This window comes from Globicephala melas, chromosome 1 (assembly GCF_963455315.2).
Source record: "Globicephala melas chromosome 1, mGloMel1.2, whole genome shotgun sequence".
Classification (NCBI taxonomy): domain Eukaryota; kingdom Metazoa; phylum Chordata; class Mammalia; order Artiodactyla; family Delphinidae; genus Globicephala; species Globicephala melas.
Genome location: NC_083314.1, coordinates 80,526,393 through 80,542,286, shown reverse-complemented (window position 1 = coordinate 80,542,286; position 15,894 = coordinate 80,526,393). Strand labels below are relative to the sequence as shown.

The window sequence follows — 15,894 nt, the reverse complement described above, 5'->3', positions numbered from 1 at the left end:
TTGTGGGAGGTTGACGGGGGTTGAAGAGAGCTATTGAGATGGTGTGAGTGCCTTTGCGATAACCTACTGAGAAAGGTAGCATCCAGTAAAGACAAGCACATAAAAACTATGCAATAGAACTATTTAGAAGACCAAGCCGTGAATATCGATTAAAGAATCATAGAACCTTACAGTTGGATTGTGCCTTAGGCATCTATCTCAGCAAGTTCTCCTTTCAAGGATTCACTCTCAGACATTCTCCATGAGGAAACATGTACTCTGGTCTTGAATACTTCCAAGGACAGAGAGCTCTCTCCACTATGAGGCACGCTACTTCTGTCATTGGACAGTTCTAGTTGGTAGAAATGGCTCTCATCATCAAGTCCACCTTGGCCTTCACGTCACTTTCACCCACTGGTGTTCACTCTGCCCTCTAACTCCATAGTCTAATTTCATTTCCACATGGCAGCTGTTCCAATATTTGATGAGCCTGTATTCAGAATCTTTTCTTCTCATGTACCTTTTTTCATGAAATACTCTGTCATCCTCTGAAAACTAGCAAAACTATGTCTCTTAGTTGGCAACTAGAAGTTCTCTTAAAACCGAGTTATGCCATGACCAATATAGAGCACATGGGCCTAACTTTTATCCTTGACTCAGCTCTCTGGGCATTCTTCTGACCTGCTAAGTTATGAATATGGCTTAACTTGCTCTTGGTGAACCCATTCTGCCTATCAGTGCCCATCTTTTCTATGTGCTTACATGTCATCTAATTAATACCAATCCATTCTTAGTTTGAAAAAGATCAAAATAAAATTTACTCTTCTATATATATTGAAATATATTATTTCTACCTTTCTGAAAATTGGACAACTGCTATTTTCCAGGCTTGAGGCAACTCTGATCTTCATGACTTTGAGAAGCAGCTTCTGTCATTCTGTTGAAGGGAGTGCACCCGGGTCTGGTAAATGGTCTTCATTATAAACGTTCAGATTTTATGCTACTATATTTTCACGTGATAGTTTTTCTGTTCTTTCCAAGCATGTAATGGGGGTCAAGGGGTCCCACGGCCCCACTCTTAATAGCTCCAACATTTTCCCAGCATCGGCCTTTCTGGTCTAGTTCTCTGAAATAGAGATAGCTAATAGAGAAAATGTATTTTTTCCTTTAACCTTTGCTATGAATTTCAGGCCATTCTGGGTTTTATTCTTTCCTGCCCAAATTTTACTTTTTATAGACACTCAATAAATACGTGTAAACAAGTTTTAAATAATAATTTATTAAATTGATCCATTCATTTAAAGGTAACATCTGATGCCTCCAAGTTTACATCCACGAATGCTGTTGGATAGGGCTGGAAAATCTGGAGAACATATCTCTAGACCCTCCTGCTGTCATGTCACAAGATGTCCTTACCAGAGGCAGAATAGTGACTCTCAGTGTATGAATGAGGGGTTGCAAGGGAGATATCTGGAGCTGGCTGTGCAGTTCCTAGGGAGGGAGAGACAGAGCTGCAATGAAGTCTGGAGGGACTTAGGGTACTCTCTTCACTGACTGCTCCAGACAGAAACTGACATTCTTTCCCCTCCTCATTTACACTCAGCTGGAAATGGGAAAGGGAGAGAAATAGACACCAAGCTGGTATTCAGTTCACAGCCAGTGACCCTCTGGTTATCTGCAAAGATGGGAGAAGGGATTTATATATGAAATGTGAATTTCTCAGTGCTATTCACAATTAGAGCTTGTGAGTCTAGGGACTTGTAGGTGGGATCTCATAAGAAGCAGCCTTATCTAGATTGGGCTGTGTGGGTCTGGGCAATTTTTGTACTCTCTACCCTCTTCTCTTTGATTCTGCAGCAGAGTATTGCTGTGGAAAGGAGGAATATGGAAGTGACCTGAAAACTCCAGCTGGCTTCCCTGAAGGCCCTTTTCTTGTTGTAGAGCTGAGGCATGGACTCTGGGTTCTAACCATGGAAGCCAAAGGTGGATGCTTTCTCAGGGAATAACAAAAACCCAGTCAAGTCACACATTTGGGTAACAGATTCTTTCAAAGATATAGTTCCTTGCATTCACCAAAGTTTCAGCCCTAGTCAAACAGAAAACCTGGGAGCCTCATGCACTGGGACAATAGTATGATGTGGCTGAGTCCATGACGGGCCACACACTCATGTCAATGGCTGCAGTTGTAGAACAGGGTCTTTCCCCCTAATTGGCTGCTGCTGTGATGTTGTAGGGGCTCTGGTCACCTTTTTTCTGATCCTGACAAGGGAGAAGGAATGTGGAAGTACTGGTCTTCCAGCGAGAACATCTGGGTGGAAAGTGTGGAAATACGGGCCACTTGCATGGGGCGGGGGAGTGGCAGGTGCTATCCAAGGCATGTGGTAGTAACATGAAGGTGGGATGTGGTCCTCCCTCTGCTGAAGTGGGCACCATGGAAGCCTTCGCTCTATCATTTGACAGTCAGGCCACAAGCCCAGGGGCAGCACCAGGTAGTATAGGGAGTCACAAGAATGGGCATCACATCAGACAGCCCTGAGGATGAAAACTAGCCCTGCCTGGGGCAGGCCACTTGGGGTCAGTATTTGTAAAGTAGGGACAATAGTGCCTGTCCTGCTTCCCTCTCTGGGCTGACGGTGAGGAAGAGTGGAGTACTGCACACCAATGTGTTTTATAACTGCAAACCTATATGCCCTCTTGAGACTCTTAGATGTGGACAGAATCAGGAGGTTTTGGTGACTTTTCTTACTTTTTCCTTGGTGAGCTTTGCTGAGCACATATTCCAGCCTCTCCCGCAGGCGGTCATTGATGAATATGGATTCCTCCAGGCGCTGGCGCAGGTTCTGGATCTCAACAAGATTCTTTTCCAGCAGGTCGGCCCCTGTTGCGTACCACCAAGACATGGGAGAGGTAGGAAATGGGGAAGGCTGTCACTCATGGGCAGGTAGGGGGTTCTGCCCAGGGTCCCCCTGCAAGATCCCTGCCCATATCTATACTTCCGTCAACTTCCTCCTCACACCTGGGCACCCAGGAAACACCAGGCAACTTCGTTTAAAGAGCTCCTGGGCTCTCAATCACATCCACTCACTGACAGAAAGACTAAGGTAAGTGGAGATGAAATTAGATCAGGCTGTGAATAATGAGTGACACTGAGTGTTTTCCTTTGGTGAGAAGTGACAAGGAAGAGCCTGGGGAGGTATCAGGACCTGAAGGAGGAGTGAGAGAAAGGAACACCTTCAAGGAGAGAAAAAGATGCACAAAGGAAAGGGTAGAAAGACCAAAATTAGCTTCATCCACCAGGACATCTTGCTTAGGGCCAGCTTTTTCTCTGAGAATTTCAAATGTTGTATTGTTACACTGTCTGCATCCCAGAAACTGAGCTGCTTCAAGGCATTCCTCTACACAGCTGAACCCCTAGCCACTGGGTGCCAGATGCCTGGCTCCAAACCCAATGGCAAAGTTTGAGAGGCAGGACTGGCTTATAGTTGTATACAAAGTGTGTGTGTGTGTGTGTGTGTGTGTAGAAATAGTCTCCCATCCTGCAATAGCTCTTGACCTAAGGAAGACCTACCTTCCCCATGGAAGGGAACACACAAATGTGAGGCAACTCAACCTCCCTACAGAGTGCCTCAGAGTGCCTTCCTTTATTGTCCTGCCCAGAGTAAGTCCCTAGGTAGGGGAAATGGGAGAGGCACGTAGAAAGGACCAACACTGAGCTGGGACTTCATTCTCTGGCTGACCCACGGGATGTTGCCTTTCATCTTCTCACCCATTTTCTGTGAGCCAGGGTCTAACAGAGGAACAAAAAACCATCTGGCCAGGAAAGGAATGTATCATTCCTGTCAATGGGCTCTATTTCACCAACTGCTCCTTTGTATTTTACCAGAGGGCTTGGAGTTGGGCTGGTATAAAGAGGAGAAGGAGGATAGGTTCCCAGATGCATTCATCTTCTGAGGCCTCATCTCGTCCCATGGGCCACTGCTGCCGTGAAGCCCAGGGTCTGGTGTCCCACTCAGTTGTGTGGTGCCACTCAAAGGATAGAAGGGCTGAGCAGACATGGCTTCTGAATGGTTGCTGGGCAATGAACCTGAATCAGCAGGAGTGGCTGGGCTCTCATCTGTCCAGAAAGGAATATGAGTGAGAAACAAACAGAGAAGTCAGAAATGAAGTGTTTTAAAAATAATTATACTGGGTTGAATAGTATCCTCCAAAAATTCATGTCTACCTGGAACCTCAGACTGTGACCTTTATGGATATAATTACTTAAGATGAGATGATACTGGATTAGGGTGGACCCTGAATCCAACATGACTGATACACAGGGGAGAAGACCACATGACAGTGGAGGCAGAAATGGGACTGACGCATCTTCAAGGCAAAGGATGCTTCCCGCAACCACCAGAAGTCAGGGAGAGGCAAGGAAAAGGGAGCATGGCCTGTTGATGCCTTGATTTCAGACTCCTAGCTTCCAGAACTGCGAGAGAACAAATTGCTGTTGTTTTTATTTTTGTTTTGTTTTGTTTGTTTGTTTTTGCGGTACGCGGGCCTCTCCCGTTGCGGAGCACAGGCTCCGGACGCGCAGGCTCAGCAGCCACGGCTCACGGGCCCAGCCGCTCCGTGGCACGTGGGATCCTCCCGGACCAGGGCACGAACCCGTGTCCCCTGCATCCGCAGGCGGACTCTCAGCCACTGCGCCACCAGGGAAGCCCCTGCTGTTGTTTTTAACATCCAGTTTGTGATATTTTGTTACAGCAGCCTTAGAAAACGAATGCAGTAATTCGTGGAATGAAGACTAAGGTGGATATCAGTGACCCCCAGCCTAGTACTGAGTATCAGCTGAAAACTCATTTCTCAAGGACCATAAATTTCACCCCAAGGTTACTGGCATTCCTGGCCTATGATATCAAGAAGTAGTTGTTAGATGTAGTGTCTGAGGGTCACAGTGCACATGCAGGAAAAGTACAGGGGCCCCTCTCCTAGCTCCCTCTATGATCCCCAAAATGCTGGAATGTTCCCAGGGAGGTACTTCAGAAATGTGTCCTCCAACAGCAGGACTCATTGCCAATCGTGTAAGTCATGAGACTAAGGAGATGAAGCAATTTGCTGGTCTGTGAACAGGTGATCCACTCACCCAACAGTCTATGCTCTTGCCAGCAACAGAGCAGCTAGTCCTTCCTGGGGTTGTTCTGTACTGGGGCTGTTGGAAGAGGATGAGGAAGGGAAAATTGTCTCTACTTCCGGTGGATGCGCAGAAAACCTAGACGGGTGGCTTCCACTCCTCCTGCCTCAGCTTACTCTGGATGCCTTCTGAGGCTGAAGGAGTGTCTGAGGAAAGCAAGTGGTGAGTTGCATCCCACCCAGAATGGCTCATGAGACTGTAAAAATAATTCTTAAATATAGCTGATTGTCTGGCTCCCGTCCAAAGAATGACCTGGGTATTTCTGCATGGGGGATTGTAGAACCAAACAATATACGGTATCTTACAGCTCAATGATCCTACGAGAACATCATCATGTCCTTTGCTGGCTCCCTTTAGAAAAAAACCTGGCTAGGTGGCAGGGCCATAATTCAGAGAAAAGTTCAAGAGTCGCCCCTTTCAAGGATTATTATCAAGGTCCACAGAGTAGTCAGGTTTCTCCTCTAAGCAGGGAGGAGTGAAGTTCTATTTCCCTCAACCAAGCCAAGTTCCTCTAGGGAACTGCCTACTTAAGTCAGTATCCTTCCCCAGTTTATACCAGATGTAATTAACATCACAGTGAAATAAAGAGGAAAGCCTTCAGTTCAGAGCCTCACTTAAAGTAGGAACTCAATCAAAATGTGATTCCCAACCCCTTTCAAAGCCCCTTTATCCCCTCCCCAGAAAATCAACTTACTCTCAGCTAAGAGCGTAGGAGGGTTCAAGTCTGTCAGTTAACAGTGATCAGCGTTTCTTGTCCCACTCTCCCCTGGCCACACAACACAGGGAGTGTGCCCTACACGGCATGTGGAAAGCAGCAGAGAAGAGCCTCCTGTGAGAGGAATTCAGCCTCACGATGAAGCTGCCACACACCATTTGTTAACTACCCTAGACATTTTGACCCCAAAAGCAAAGAAGGAGCAGTGATAAGCCATTGCCCCTCTGAGAAAATAATGACTTCAGATGGGAAAAAGAAGGGCTTCAGCCTCCCTCTGAAAAGATAGGAATAACAGAAAATAAGGCCAATACTTTGAGAGTGCCACTCCAGCAGCCACATTTTAAATGTGGCCATTCTTACAAGTAGTGGCAGGAATTTCAGGTAAGGAGAAGGTGTATTTGCCTTTCTCCTGCTGTCCCTCAGGGCAGCGCTGAGGTGGAACCAAGTGCCTATGGGCAACTGAGTCCAAGGATGCACTCAAAACTCCCATAGGCCCTTGGATGATGTCACACACACATCAAGGGCACCCCATTCATTTATAAATTCATGGGTGCAAGTGCAATGTGTCTAGGGTCTTGTCTCCTTTGCAGAGGCTAGGCCTTTGTGTGGGGCATAGGGGCAGAAAGAGTGGAATGGGGGAAAACCCTCGCCCCAGAAGCCTAGAGAAAGAGGTGTGCGACAGAGTGACTCCCTCCCTGCTTGGTCCCTGAATGCTGAGGCTGCCGTTCAGTGGACAGTCTAAGCGTTAGGGTCAGGCAGGCTCACAGTGAACGTTACCCCAAGCTGGGCTGTCTTCAGTAGGTTCCCTTACTTCACCAAGCCTCAGTGTCCTTAGCTGTGCTGTAAAATCAGAACACCAGCACCAACTTAAGAGGATTGCTGTCCCGATTAAATGAAGCAACATATGTGTAGTGGTCAATAATACACGCATAACAGGTGCTCAATAAAGGTGTACTTCCTGTCTTCCCTTGGCTGCTATACTCGTGAGGAAACATTACGCTGCCTTGCTTCTCAGGGTAAAATGAGAAACAGGAATAGTACCAGGTCAAAACCCATTATGGCTTATTCATGCCTAAAACAGTCAGTTCAGGTAAAAACAAGAAAACAACAAAAAAAAGCAAAAAAAAACCCAGATATAGCCAGGGACTAAGGATGGTTTCCTGGTCCCTGGTTGTTCACACCAAAATCTGACTCATACAGTTGCCTAAATATTCAAATGCTTTTCTCAGCAGGGAAAATAAAGAGAAGGCTTAGCAGGAGAAAATGAAGGTTTGATTTTAAACTTACTCTCCTCCTCCTATCCCTAGCAAGGCTGCCTAAGAGCCCTCCTTGGGGAATTCTGGAGACGGGCATGCTGGTGATGGATTCAGCCAGTCCCAGTTACTGATGGTTTAGAGGATATTAACAGCTGAATTATTAGAATGATGAGTGGGATCTGTAAATCCACAAATGATAAAGAATATTTAGTGGTGAATAGAAAATAGGAACTGTGGCTGTTTACCCAAAAGAGTCCAAGATCAGAGGCCCAATGTTAATGATATTTGCATCCATAGTCTGAAACATGACGTGACTGTGTTGCAGTGATGAGGAGCATCTGTCCCCTCCCGTTCCCAATTCACGACCCCTCCCCTCAAGTCCAATACCATGTATGTGCCTGATGGGGTCTGGTGGCTGACGACATCGGGGACTGGGAATGGAGAAAAGCTATCTGACACCCTTGGAGCCTGTGCTCGGCACTGAGTCCCAGGCCTGTGCTCAACCAGGTGCATCACAGTGGATCTGCAGGGTCTGGCTGCCAAGATGCCTCCCCCTGGCCTAGACAAATAAGCGAGCACCCAGAAACTGGAGGCTCTCTGCATACTTACTGGCCACATCCACTGCAGGGCGCACTTCCTGTTCATCAAACAGCGGAGAGGTGCTGCTAGGGGAGCGATGGGCAGCGGACTGGGCATGGCTGTTGGAGTGGGTCTGGGGCCTAGTCTGGGGCCGGGCATCCTGCTTGGTCTCTAGGACTTCTGTCATTTTACCCTTCTTCTGCAACTCCCTTAAGATACTAGGGAGTAAGAAAGACAGAAGGAAAAGTGAAAGTCACCCAAACACCACAGCTGTATTGACCTGGGGGCTCACAGGGGAGGCCCCAGGAGTCAAGGAGACTGTTCCTTTAGGGAAGAAGCCAAACAATCCATTTCCATTTAGGGGTAGAGAGTTGGGAGGCAGGAGAGAACAACAGTGTCCAGTGCCTTGGCCACAAACATCCTGAGAAAGGGAGAAGACCCGTCAGGCTCTTCAACACCTAACGGTTCCTTCACAAGACACCCACAGGCCCGTAAGATTTCAACATACTCTGTGACATAATCCACTGAATAGTATTTAAAACTGCTTCCTGAGGCAATGTTGCCTTCTGGGTGTCTTGTAGTTTCTAGACCTCCTTCCCTAAGTATAGTTATACACAGTATAAATCTATCTATGTCATATTTATAGTATAAATCTTTTTTCTTTCAAAGAAAATTTGTAGCCATTTAACACCTGCCAGCACTTGCTGGGTCACACTTGAAGATATCAGGTATAATCTCACTCCAGTTTTTAAAGATCTAGGGGAAATCAGAGGTGATCCCTGGGAGTACAGGAGACTCCTAAGACTGGAGAGTTAGGCTAGAGCAGCTCTATATTACTAAATTAGTGAATTAATACGAGACTGGGAACCAAAAGAAAAATAAATTAAAAAAATAGGAAATGAGACCACGTTGTCGCTCAGGATACATAATGGTGTAATGGTATAATCAGCTGTTTGGTTTTTACGGAGGGTGAGCACTCCTTGCTCCTTTGATCTTCTGGCCTTCACTCTGGATCCTCTACCAGATTATATCTTTCATAGCCCCTGAAAATTTGGACTTACCTGAGGTCCCGCAGCACCTGTTCTCTTTGATTCTTCTTACTTATACAGTCATCTGAAAAGCAAATTTAAAAAAGGATCAGTCATAATTTAAACAGCTCTCATTTACCAAATACAAACACACACTGGGTTCTCTCTCTGGGATCAGAGACACATAGCTGCTTGACTCTCAAGTCCAGGATACTCTGAATTTTCTCAGGAGACACTGGGTGGAGTCTTTAGAGAACTTGTCTGGCAGACTTTCCTGAACCCACCATGAAGATCATCATCTCTACTCGCTCTGCCCTGAATCAGAGTAAAAAGCTGAAAATGTCTCTTTTCCCACAGGTCATGGGATACTTGTCCAGCTGGCCTCTGGACCACTCCGGCCAGAGTCTCCAAGTCCTGCCACAAGGCTGGTTCCCAGTCCCGTGTCTGTGTGTCCCATCACAGCTTTCATGCAGAACCTACTCCTGCCTCTGTAGAGGTGACAGAAATCCCTGTCCCACCTCTGCATCTGCCACCAGGAGCCTGCACAGTGGCCTCAAGCCTGCTCTTACTATGTGCCCTCAGGTCTCCAGGCAATATTCTATGTAAAAGGCTCCTGAAATAAATATTCCACTAAAGGTACGAATACACAGAGCACCTAAATCATTCCCAAATCAGCATGATTCTTTTATCATTCTTTTTTTTTTTTTTTTTTTGCAGTACGCGGGCCTCTCACTGTGGTGGCCTCTCCCGTTGCGGAGCACAGGCTCCGGATGCGCAGGCTCAGCGGCCATGGCTCACGGGCCCAGCCACTCCGCAGCGTGTGGGATCCTCCCGGACCGGGGCACGAACCCGTGTCCCCTGCATCCGCAGGCGGACTCTCAACCACTGCGCCACCAGGGAAGCCCTTTTATCATTCTTTTGAAGTACTCTGATTAATATTGTTTATTTGTCCTAAGAACAATCATGCAAACTTTAGGGGCTGGTATTATTTGACCTAATTTTTTAGGTGAGGAAACAGATATCAAAAGGAATATGAGTATGTCCAGAACTAGTAATGATCACATACAGGCTAGAGCAAGAGTCTTTAGATTCCTAGTTTAGGGTTCTTTTCATGACAACCAGCTGTCCCTACTACACCTCTCTTTCAATTAGTTTCAGATAAATGCTGTCCCCCCACTGATCCCTCCTGCCATAGCAGCCACATTCCATGAGAGATGGAGGAGCAAGTAATCATCATGGCATCCTCAACCCCATGTGCCGCTCTGTTGCTCCTAACCAGCCAGTCCTGACTCTGGCCCCAAGACGGTGATTACAAAGCAGGACCCCAGATTGAAAAGTCACTCGTGGATGAGTGTGGGCCTGTGTGAGCGTAGGTCCTTGGGAGGGACTAAAGGCCCTCCTGAGGCCTGGGGCCAGATTACCTGTGTTGAACTTGCTGGCAAGGCTCTCTGCCAGCTGGCTGCCCTTGGCCAGCTGCTCACGGAAATGCTGCTCCATGTAGCAGTCAATCTTATTACTGCTGAGGAGCTCTTCAAAGGTCTTCACTGTGTTCTTGACATGCTGGATGAGAAGGGAAGAGACAGCCCTCCCAATCCTCATCTTTTCCCGCAGGTGGGTCAACTCTCGAGCCTGATCCTGGATCAAGGAATATTTCCTAAGGCGGGAAAGAAACAGTTAAGGATGGAAGGGGGTGACTGATAGATTATGGCGCTTCAGCAGAAGGTGCTTTGAGGATTTCACCGAAAGAGCCTCCACGCTGAACTCTAGCACGTGTTTAGTGACCGGAATGTGGTAAAGAGAATGATGTGTAAAGAGAATGATGTGTTTCTCTGTGTGAAAGACCCCTGCTAAGATCATCTTTCCCTTTGCCCTATACTTCTGAAAATGGCTTTCTTCTCTAATTCTACTGTAAAATCTGCCCCCAGTCCCTCTCTTCAGCTTATAATCCATTTCAATACAGTAAACAAAGCTAGGTGTTAATTGAAAAGTTGAAAGGAAAATCATTATGTGAGAGAAGAGACCGCTTGTCTAGGCAGCGGGATTCTTCTTTCACCAGAATGGACCTATCTGTGCCTTTTCCATAGACAGCCAAGGCTTGATTGGCAAGACATCCTCAAGCCCTTAATTTAATCACTATATACTATTGCTTCTGTATTCTCCAGTGTAACGGCTACAGTTCTGCCCATAGGGTTCAAAAGAATGATCTGAAAAATATGATCTCCAAAAAATGTTCTGAATTAATTTAGAATCCTATGATATCTTGGCCAATATAACTACTATTTGTTATATAGAAGAGTAGAAGAGAAGGTTTTAGTTTATCTTGTTCCTGAGGGAGGCAAAGAGGTTAGATGTATGAGCAGGAATCAGCAAGCCCAATGCACCCTGTCCTCCCACCGCAAACTTGAGAAGTCACTTTACTACTTTGTGCCTCAGTTTCTTTATCTGCAAAGTGAGAGTCATTTAGCTTCTTTGCCTTTTTAGAAATATGGTCAGGATTGAAATTTATTTTAAATGTTGGGATGAGTAGAGCAAAGCCTATAAAGCATTTAACTTATCAAAATGAAGACAGATTATCATTCATTACTTTGGTAATGGCGAACTTATAAGACCAACTTGACATCCTCTGTGTTTCTACAGATGTGCCAGAGCAGAACCAACGGCTTCTGATTTCACCATTTTCTCTTGGAGACCTAGGCAGTGTTGTCTGTATTGTGCCAGCAGGAAGCACAGGTGTTTGTTTTCTGAGAAGCAAAAATCTGCCTGAGGCCCAGGGTCGCTGGTCTGGAACAGGCAATCCAGGTGTTGGAAGGAGCCTGAATGGGGATCAGGGCAGGTCAAGTAGCATAAAACCCCCTTTGAACCTTTTAACCCACCCTACACCTTATTCACATTTCTGTCCAACAATTCTCATGTCATTAAGCAGCTATACTGGTTACTAGGCTAAGAATTCTTTCAGTGCTGGGAGTTTTTTATTCATCTTACGCACACAGGCAAACACAGAGGGGGCTCTCAGTAAACAGTTCTTCAATAATGGAAAAGAGAAGTGCTTGCAAACCTCCACTCATCTCTCCCTGTGTTCCTGTTCTAAGTGTCCTCTCAGGGAGCCTATGGATTCTCCATTGACGCAGAAAACCCTTTCCTTAAGAAGGACCCTGCACTCACTTGTGCGGAGGTCTGTGAAATGGGATTGTCTTCAGAAATTCATCTCAATGGGTGACAGCTTCTTAGGAAGAGATGGCCTTGTCCTACACTCTTTTCATCTGGGCTTCCAAAACACCCAGAGGTTAGAACAGTTAGAGTGTTCTGTTGAAGCTATCTATTCGTATACTTTCCTTCCCCACCGGTTTGAGTTTCTCCATGGAAGAGACCAGATCTTATTTATTTATTTATTTTTGGGTGGTACGCGGGCCTCTCGCTGCTGTGGTCTCTTCCGTTCCGGAGCACAGGCTCTGGACGCGCAGGCTCTAGACGCACAGGCTCACCGGCCACGGCTCATGGGCCCAGCCTCTCCGCGGCATGTGGGATCCTCCCGGACCAGGGCACGAACCCTCGTCCCCTGCATCGGCAGGAGACTCTCAACCACTGCACCACCAGGGAAGCCCGAGACCAGATCTTATTGATTCCAGGTGCCTAACATGGTATCTAGCAAATTATACATTCAGTAAACATTTATGAGCTATTACGTATAAAAGCCTTTCTCAAATGTAATATAAGTACAGAAAAATACTATTATTGCTGCTGCTTCAGATGCATTAAGGATTTAAGCACACTGCAAAATCTCAGAAATTCTACTTCAATATGCAGATGACTTACTTCTGTGTTCCTCATCTAGAGAGAACTCAGGAGTTAATTCAAAATATTTGTTACGACTGGCTTATAAAGGCCATAAGGCCTTGTGAGATACACTTCAGTTTTCACAAGGAAAGGTACATTACCTAGGTCATGATTTATCTCTAAAAGGACACTTTCTGTCTCCAGAAAGATAAGTACCACCCCAAGTAACCCAACCTATGACTAAGAACTTAGAGGTTTCCTCATACCTGCAGGATACTGACAAGCCAGGGTCCCTAACTTTTCCTTGTTAGCTACTCCACTCTATGTAGGAATTGACTACAAATAACACTCAAGAACCTCTTCCTTGGGAAACAAAATATGAGAAAGGCTTTACTGAAACTAACGGGCTTTACAAAATCCTCCTGCATTGGGACCCGCCCCCCGGCCCCCAAACTGCCAACTACCCTAAACCTTTCATGCTATTTGTTTAGGAATGTCATAATCAGGCTTTGGAAGTTCTTATGCAAAAATCTGGAGGAAAAAAATAGACCCATCGCCTACAATTAGGTCCAGTGGCCCGGGCATACCCAAATTGTTTAAAGGAAGTAGCTGCAGCCTTTAAATTCCTTTGTGGGATCCTCCTGGAAACTTGTTCAGGGAAGTGAATTAAATTTACAGGTTCCTCATGTTGTAGGCAGTTTGCTAAACATTGAGCGTGCACACCATTTCTTAGCTAGTAGATTAACATGAGACTCTACTTCTGCCTCCTAATCTGAGCATTCTTTGCTGCCGCTCTTTAAACCCTGTTACCTTCCTACGCTTACCTGACAGAGAGAGACTCAACGGTGCTGAATTTGGCTCCCCAAATCTAACTCCTAGATGAGTTTTACAGAAAACCCTATTAGCCAACCCAGATTTAGTACTCTGTGTTGGTGGCTCCTATGCCACAAATTCTGAAGGGGAACGTCAAGCTGCATATACTGTAACTACTCAACACGAGCTGTTAGAAAGAGGAGTCCCTTCCTCAGTTTAATTCAGCTCAACTTACAGAACTGTCTACCCTCACTTGAGCCTGTGAATTGGCAAAAGAAAAAACTGCAAATATCTACACTGATAGCAGGTATGTCTTCAGAGTGGTCCATGGCTTTGGTATGCTCTGGGAACAGAGAAGATTTTTAAGTCCAGTGATACACCTATAAAAATGGACCTCAGGTTGCTGACCTCCTCTCTGCACTGTTATTGCCCTCACAAGTTGCTGTCATAAAAACTGAGGCTCATACCCACTGATCAGACCCTGAATGCCAGGGAAATGTGATGGCTGACTTTCATGCTAAGGCTACTGCTCAAGAAATTACTAAGCTACCAAAACGTTGTAATTTAAATGAACTCCATAAAATGGCACATAGCCATTTTTCCTGAATTTCCACAACCTACCGTCCACGGTAGAGCCAAATCAGATTACTTAAGACAATTTGGGTAATAGGCAAAAAATTGTATCTGATGCTGAAAGATACAAAAGTGTCATGAAGAAGGACGAATATTTAACATAAAAGAGAGGATTTGCAGAGGGCCCAAATGGCTGTCTGGTGCTTCCTGAATCTCTCAAACTACCACTCTTGCAAGCACTTTACGAGACTACCCACAATGGAATTGACAAAATGACTCAAATTATGAAAAAATATTAGTGATATGGTTGTTCTAAATCAGCAAGACACGTTTATAATCAATGTTTAAACTGTCAATCATATAACATGGGTAAAACCATTAATGTAACTCCAAGGGCTGCTCCCCCACTGTCTGGACTATTTGAATATTTACAATTAAACTTTTTCAATTGTCTCCTTTAGGGGCTATCAATATGTACTTGTAATGGTGTGTCTAGAGGAATAGAAGCTTTCCCATGTTGGAAAGCTGATGCCAACATTGTAGTCAAGAAATTATTAGAAAATGATTTTCCATTGTGGGGAATCCCAAATGAAATTTCAAATATTAGAGGGACTCACTTCACTAGACAGGTTTTAAAACAACTAACCAAGGTTATTCAAACATTATGGCATTATCATTGTCCTTATCAGCCTCAGTCTTTATGGAAGTTGAATGTACCAATGGCATTCTAAAATTTAAATTGGCAACACTGACTGAAAACACAGGAATACTTGGCCTAAAGTGCTACCCTCAGCCCTCATGACAATGAGGTCAACACCTTTTGGGAAACATAAATTAACACCCTTGTGAAATCACCACTGGACAACCCATGCCTTTGATAAGAGAACCCCATGCACATCCTACCCTTGTAAATTCTAATACGACCCAATACTGTAGGGCACTAATACAATATTCAAAAGCTTACAGTCAACAGGTCAAGGAGACTTTCAGAGATCCTTGGTCTCATGAGGACTTTGTATCCCTTACACTGGAACCTGGAGACTAGGTATTCCGGAAGAGATATCAATGAAAAACTCCACTTGAACCTTGATGGAAAGGGGCCTACCAGGTTTTTTTAAATTTCCCACACAGCAGTTAAATTACAGGATATTGAAACTTGGATCCATGTCTCTCAACTGAGGAGACGCCTCCCCGCACCACCACCAGACTCTTGAACTTGTCAACCTTCAGCTGACTTAAAATGAAAGATTTCCAGGAAAAAAAAAATCTTCCCTCAAAGCAGATGACAACATCAGGTAGACAGCTTACACCCAAGATCACAGAACATGATTCTGCTGGATTCCCCATTCTCTTCCAGGACTTATTTTTATAACAATTATTGTGATATTGCAATTTTACAAACACAAAACATTCAAACTCATTTTCCTTTTTCTGTTAGGGATTTTCTCTACCCACTGAGGTCCGCCATTCAATGCATACCCTCCTTTACTAATCAGAATGATTGTTATGTTATTATTATTTAAGTGTAGCCACTAAAATGCTCAGGGAGACTCTCAATTAATATTAGAACCAGGTTTTACACATACTTGGATGACAGGAAAAATGGCCTTACAGAAAGATTTAGTATCCATCCTTTGGCCATTCAGCTAATACTGATGGCCAATTAATCTGCCATTGAGAGGAAGCTTCAGAAGCCAAAGGATGGCCTGTAATCACTGTAAACTTCATTGCTGGCAATCTGTCCCTATGCATAGAAAACCTTAATGGTACTGGACTTGATTTAGGACATGTTCTGGACTCACTCTTTATTCACACCCTTTGGTTTGACTCAGATGATGGAGACTGAACTCCTATATATAATGACACAGATTTTAAAATAGATAATGACAATGAAATCTTTGATTATAGTATTAAGAAAATTACTGAAGCTAAACTCAACCTAATCTGCAAAACAAGAAAAAATTACATTGGGCTGCATCTCGTAAGTGCCTTTGAAAATCA

At 45.0% G+C, this 15,894-nt stretch overlaps 1 protein-coding gene across 1 annotated transcript in view; it reads right to left on the bottom strand.

The window, feature by feature from the left end:
• Positions 1–1,303: 1,303 nt before the first annotated feature.
• LOC115846961 (myomegalin) overlaps positions 1,304–15,894 on the bottom strand; it is a 66,539-nt gene continuing 51,948 nt past the window's right edge. The window contains exons 3-8 of the mRNA XM_030846352.2: positions 10,155–10,387; positions 8,767–8,818; positions 7,736–7,923; positions 3,860–4,093; positions 2,726–2,857; positions 1,304–1,470 (exon numbers count right to left, since the gene is read on the bottom strand). Of these exons, the coding sequence (XP_030702212.1) occupies positions 1,379–1,470; positions 2,726–2,857; positions 3,860–4,093; positions 7,736–7,923; positions 8,767–8,818; positions 10,155–10,387 (931 nt within the window). The 3' untranslated portion in view covers positions 1,304–1,378. The remainder of the gene's footprint in view (positions 1,471–2,725; positions 2,858–3,859; positions 4,094–7,735; positions 7,924–8,766; positions 8,819–10,154; positions 10,388–15,894) is intronic.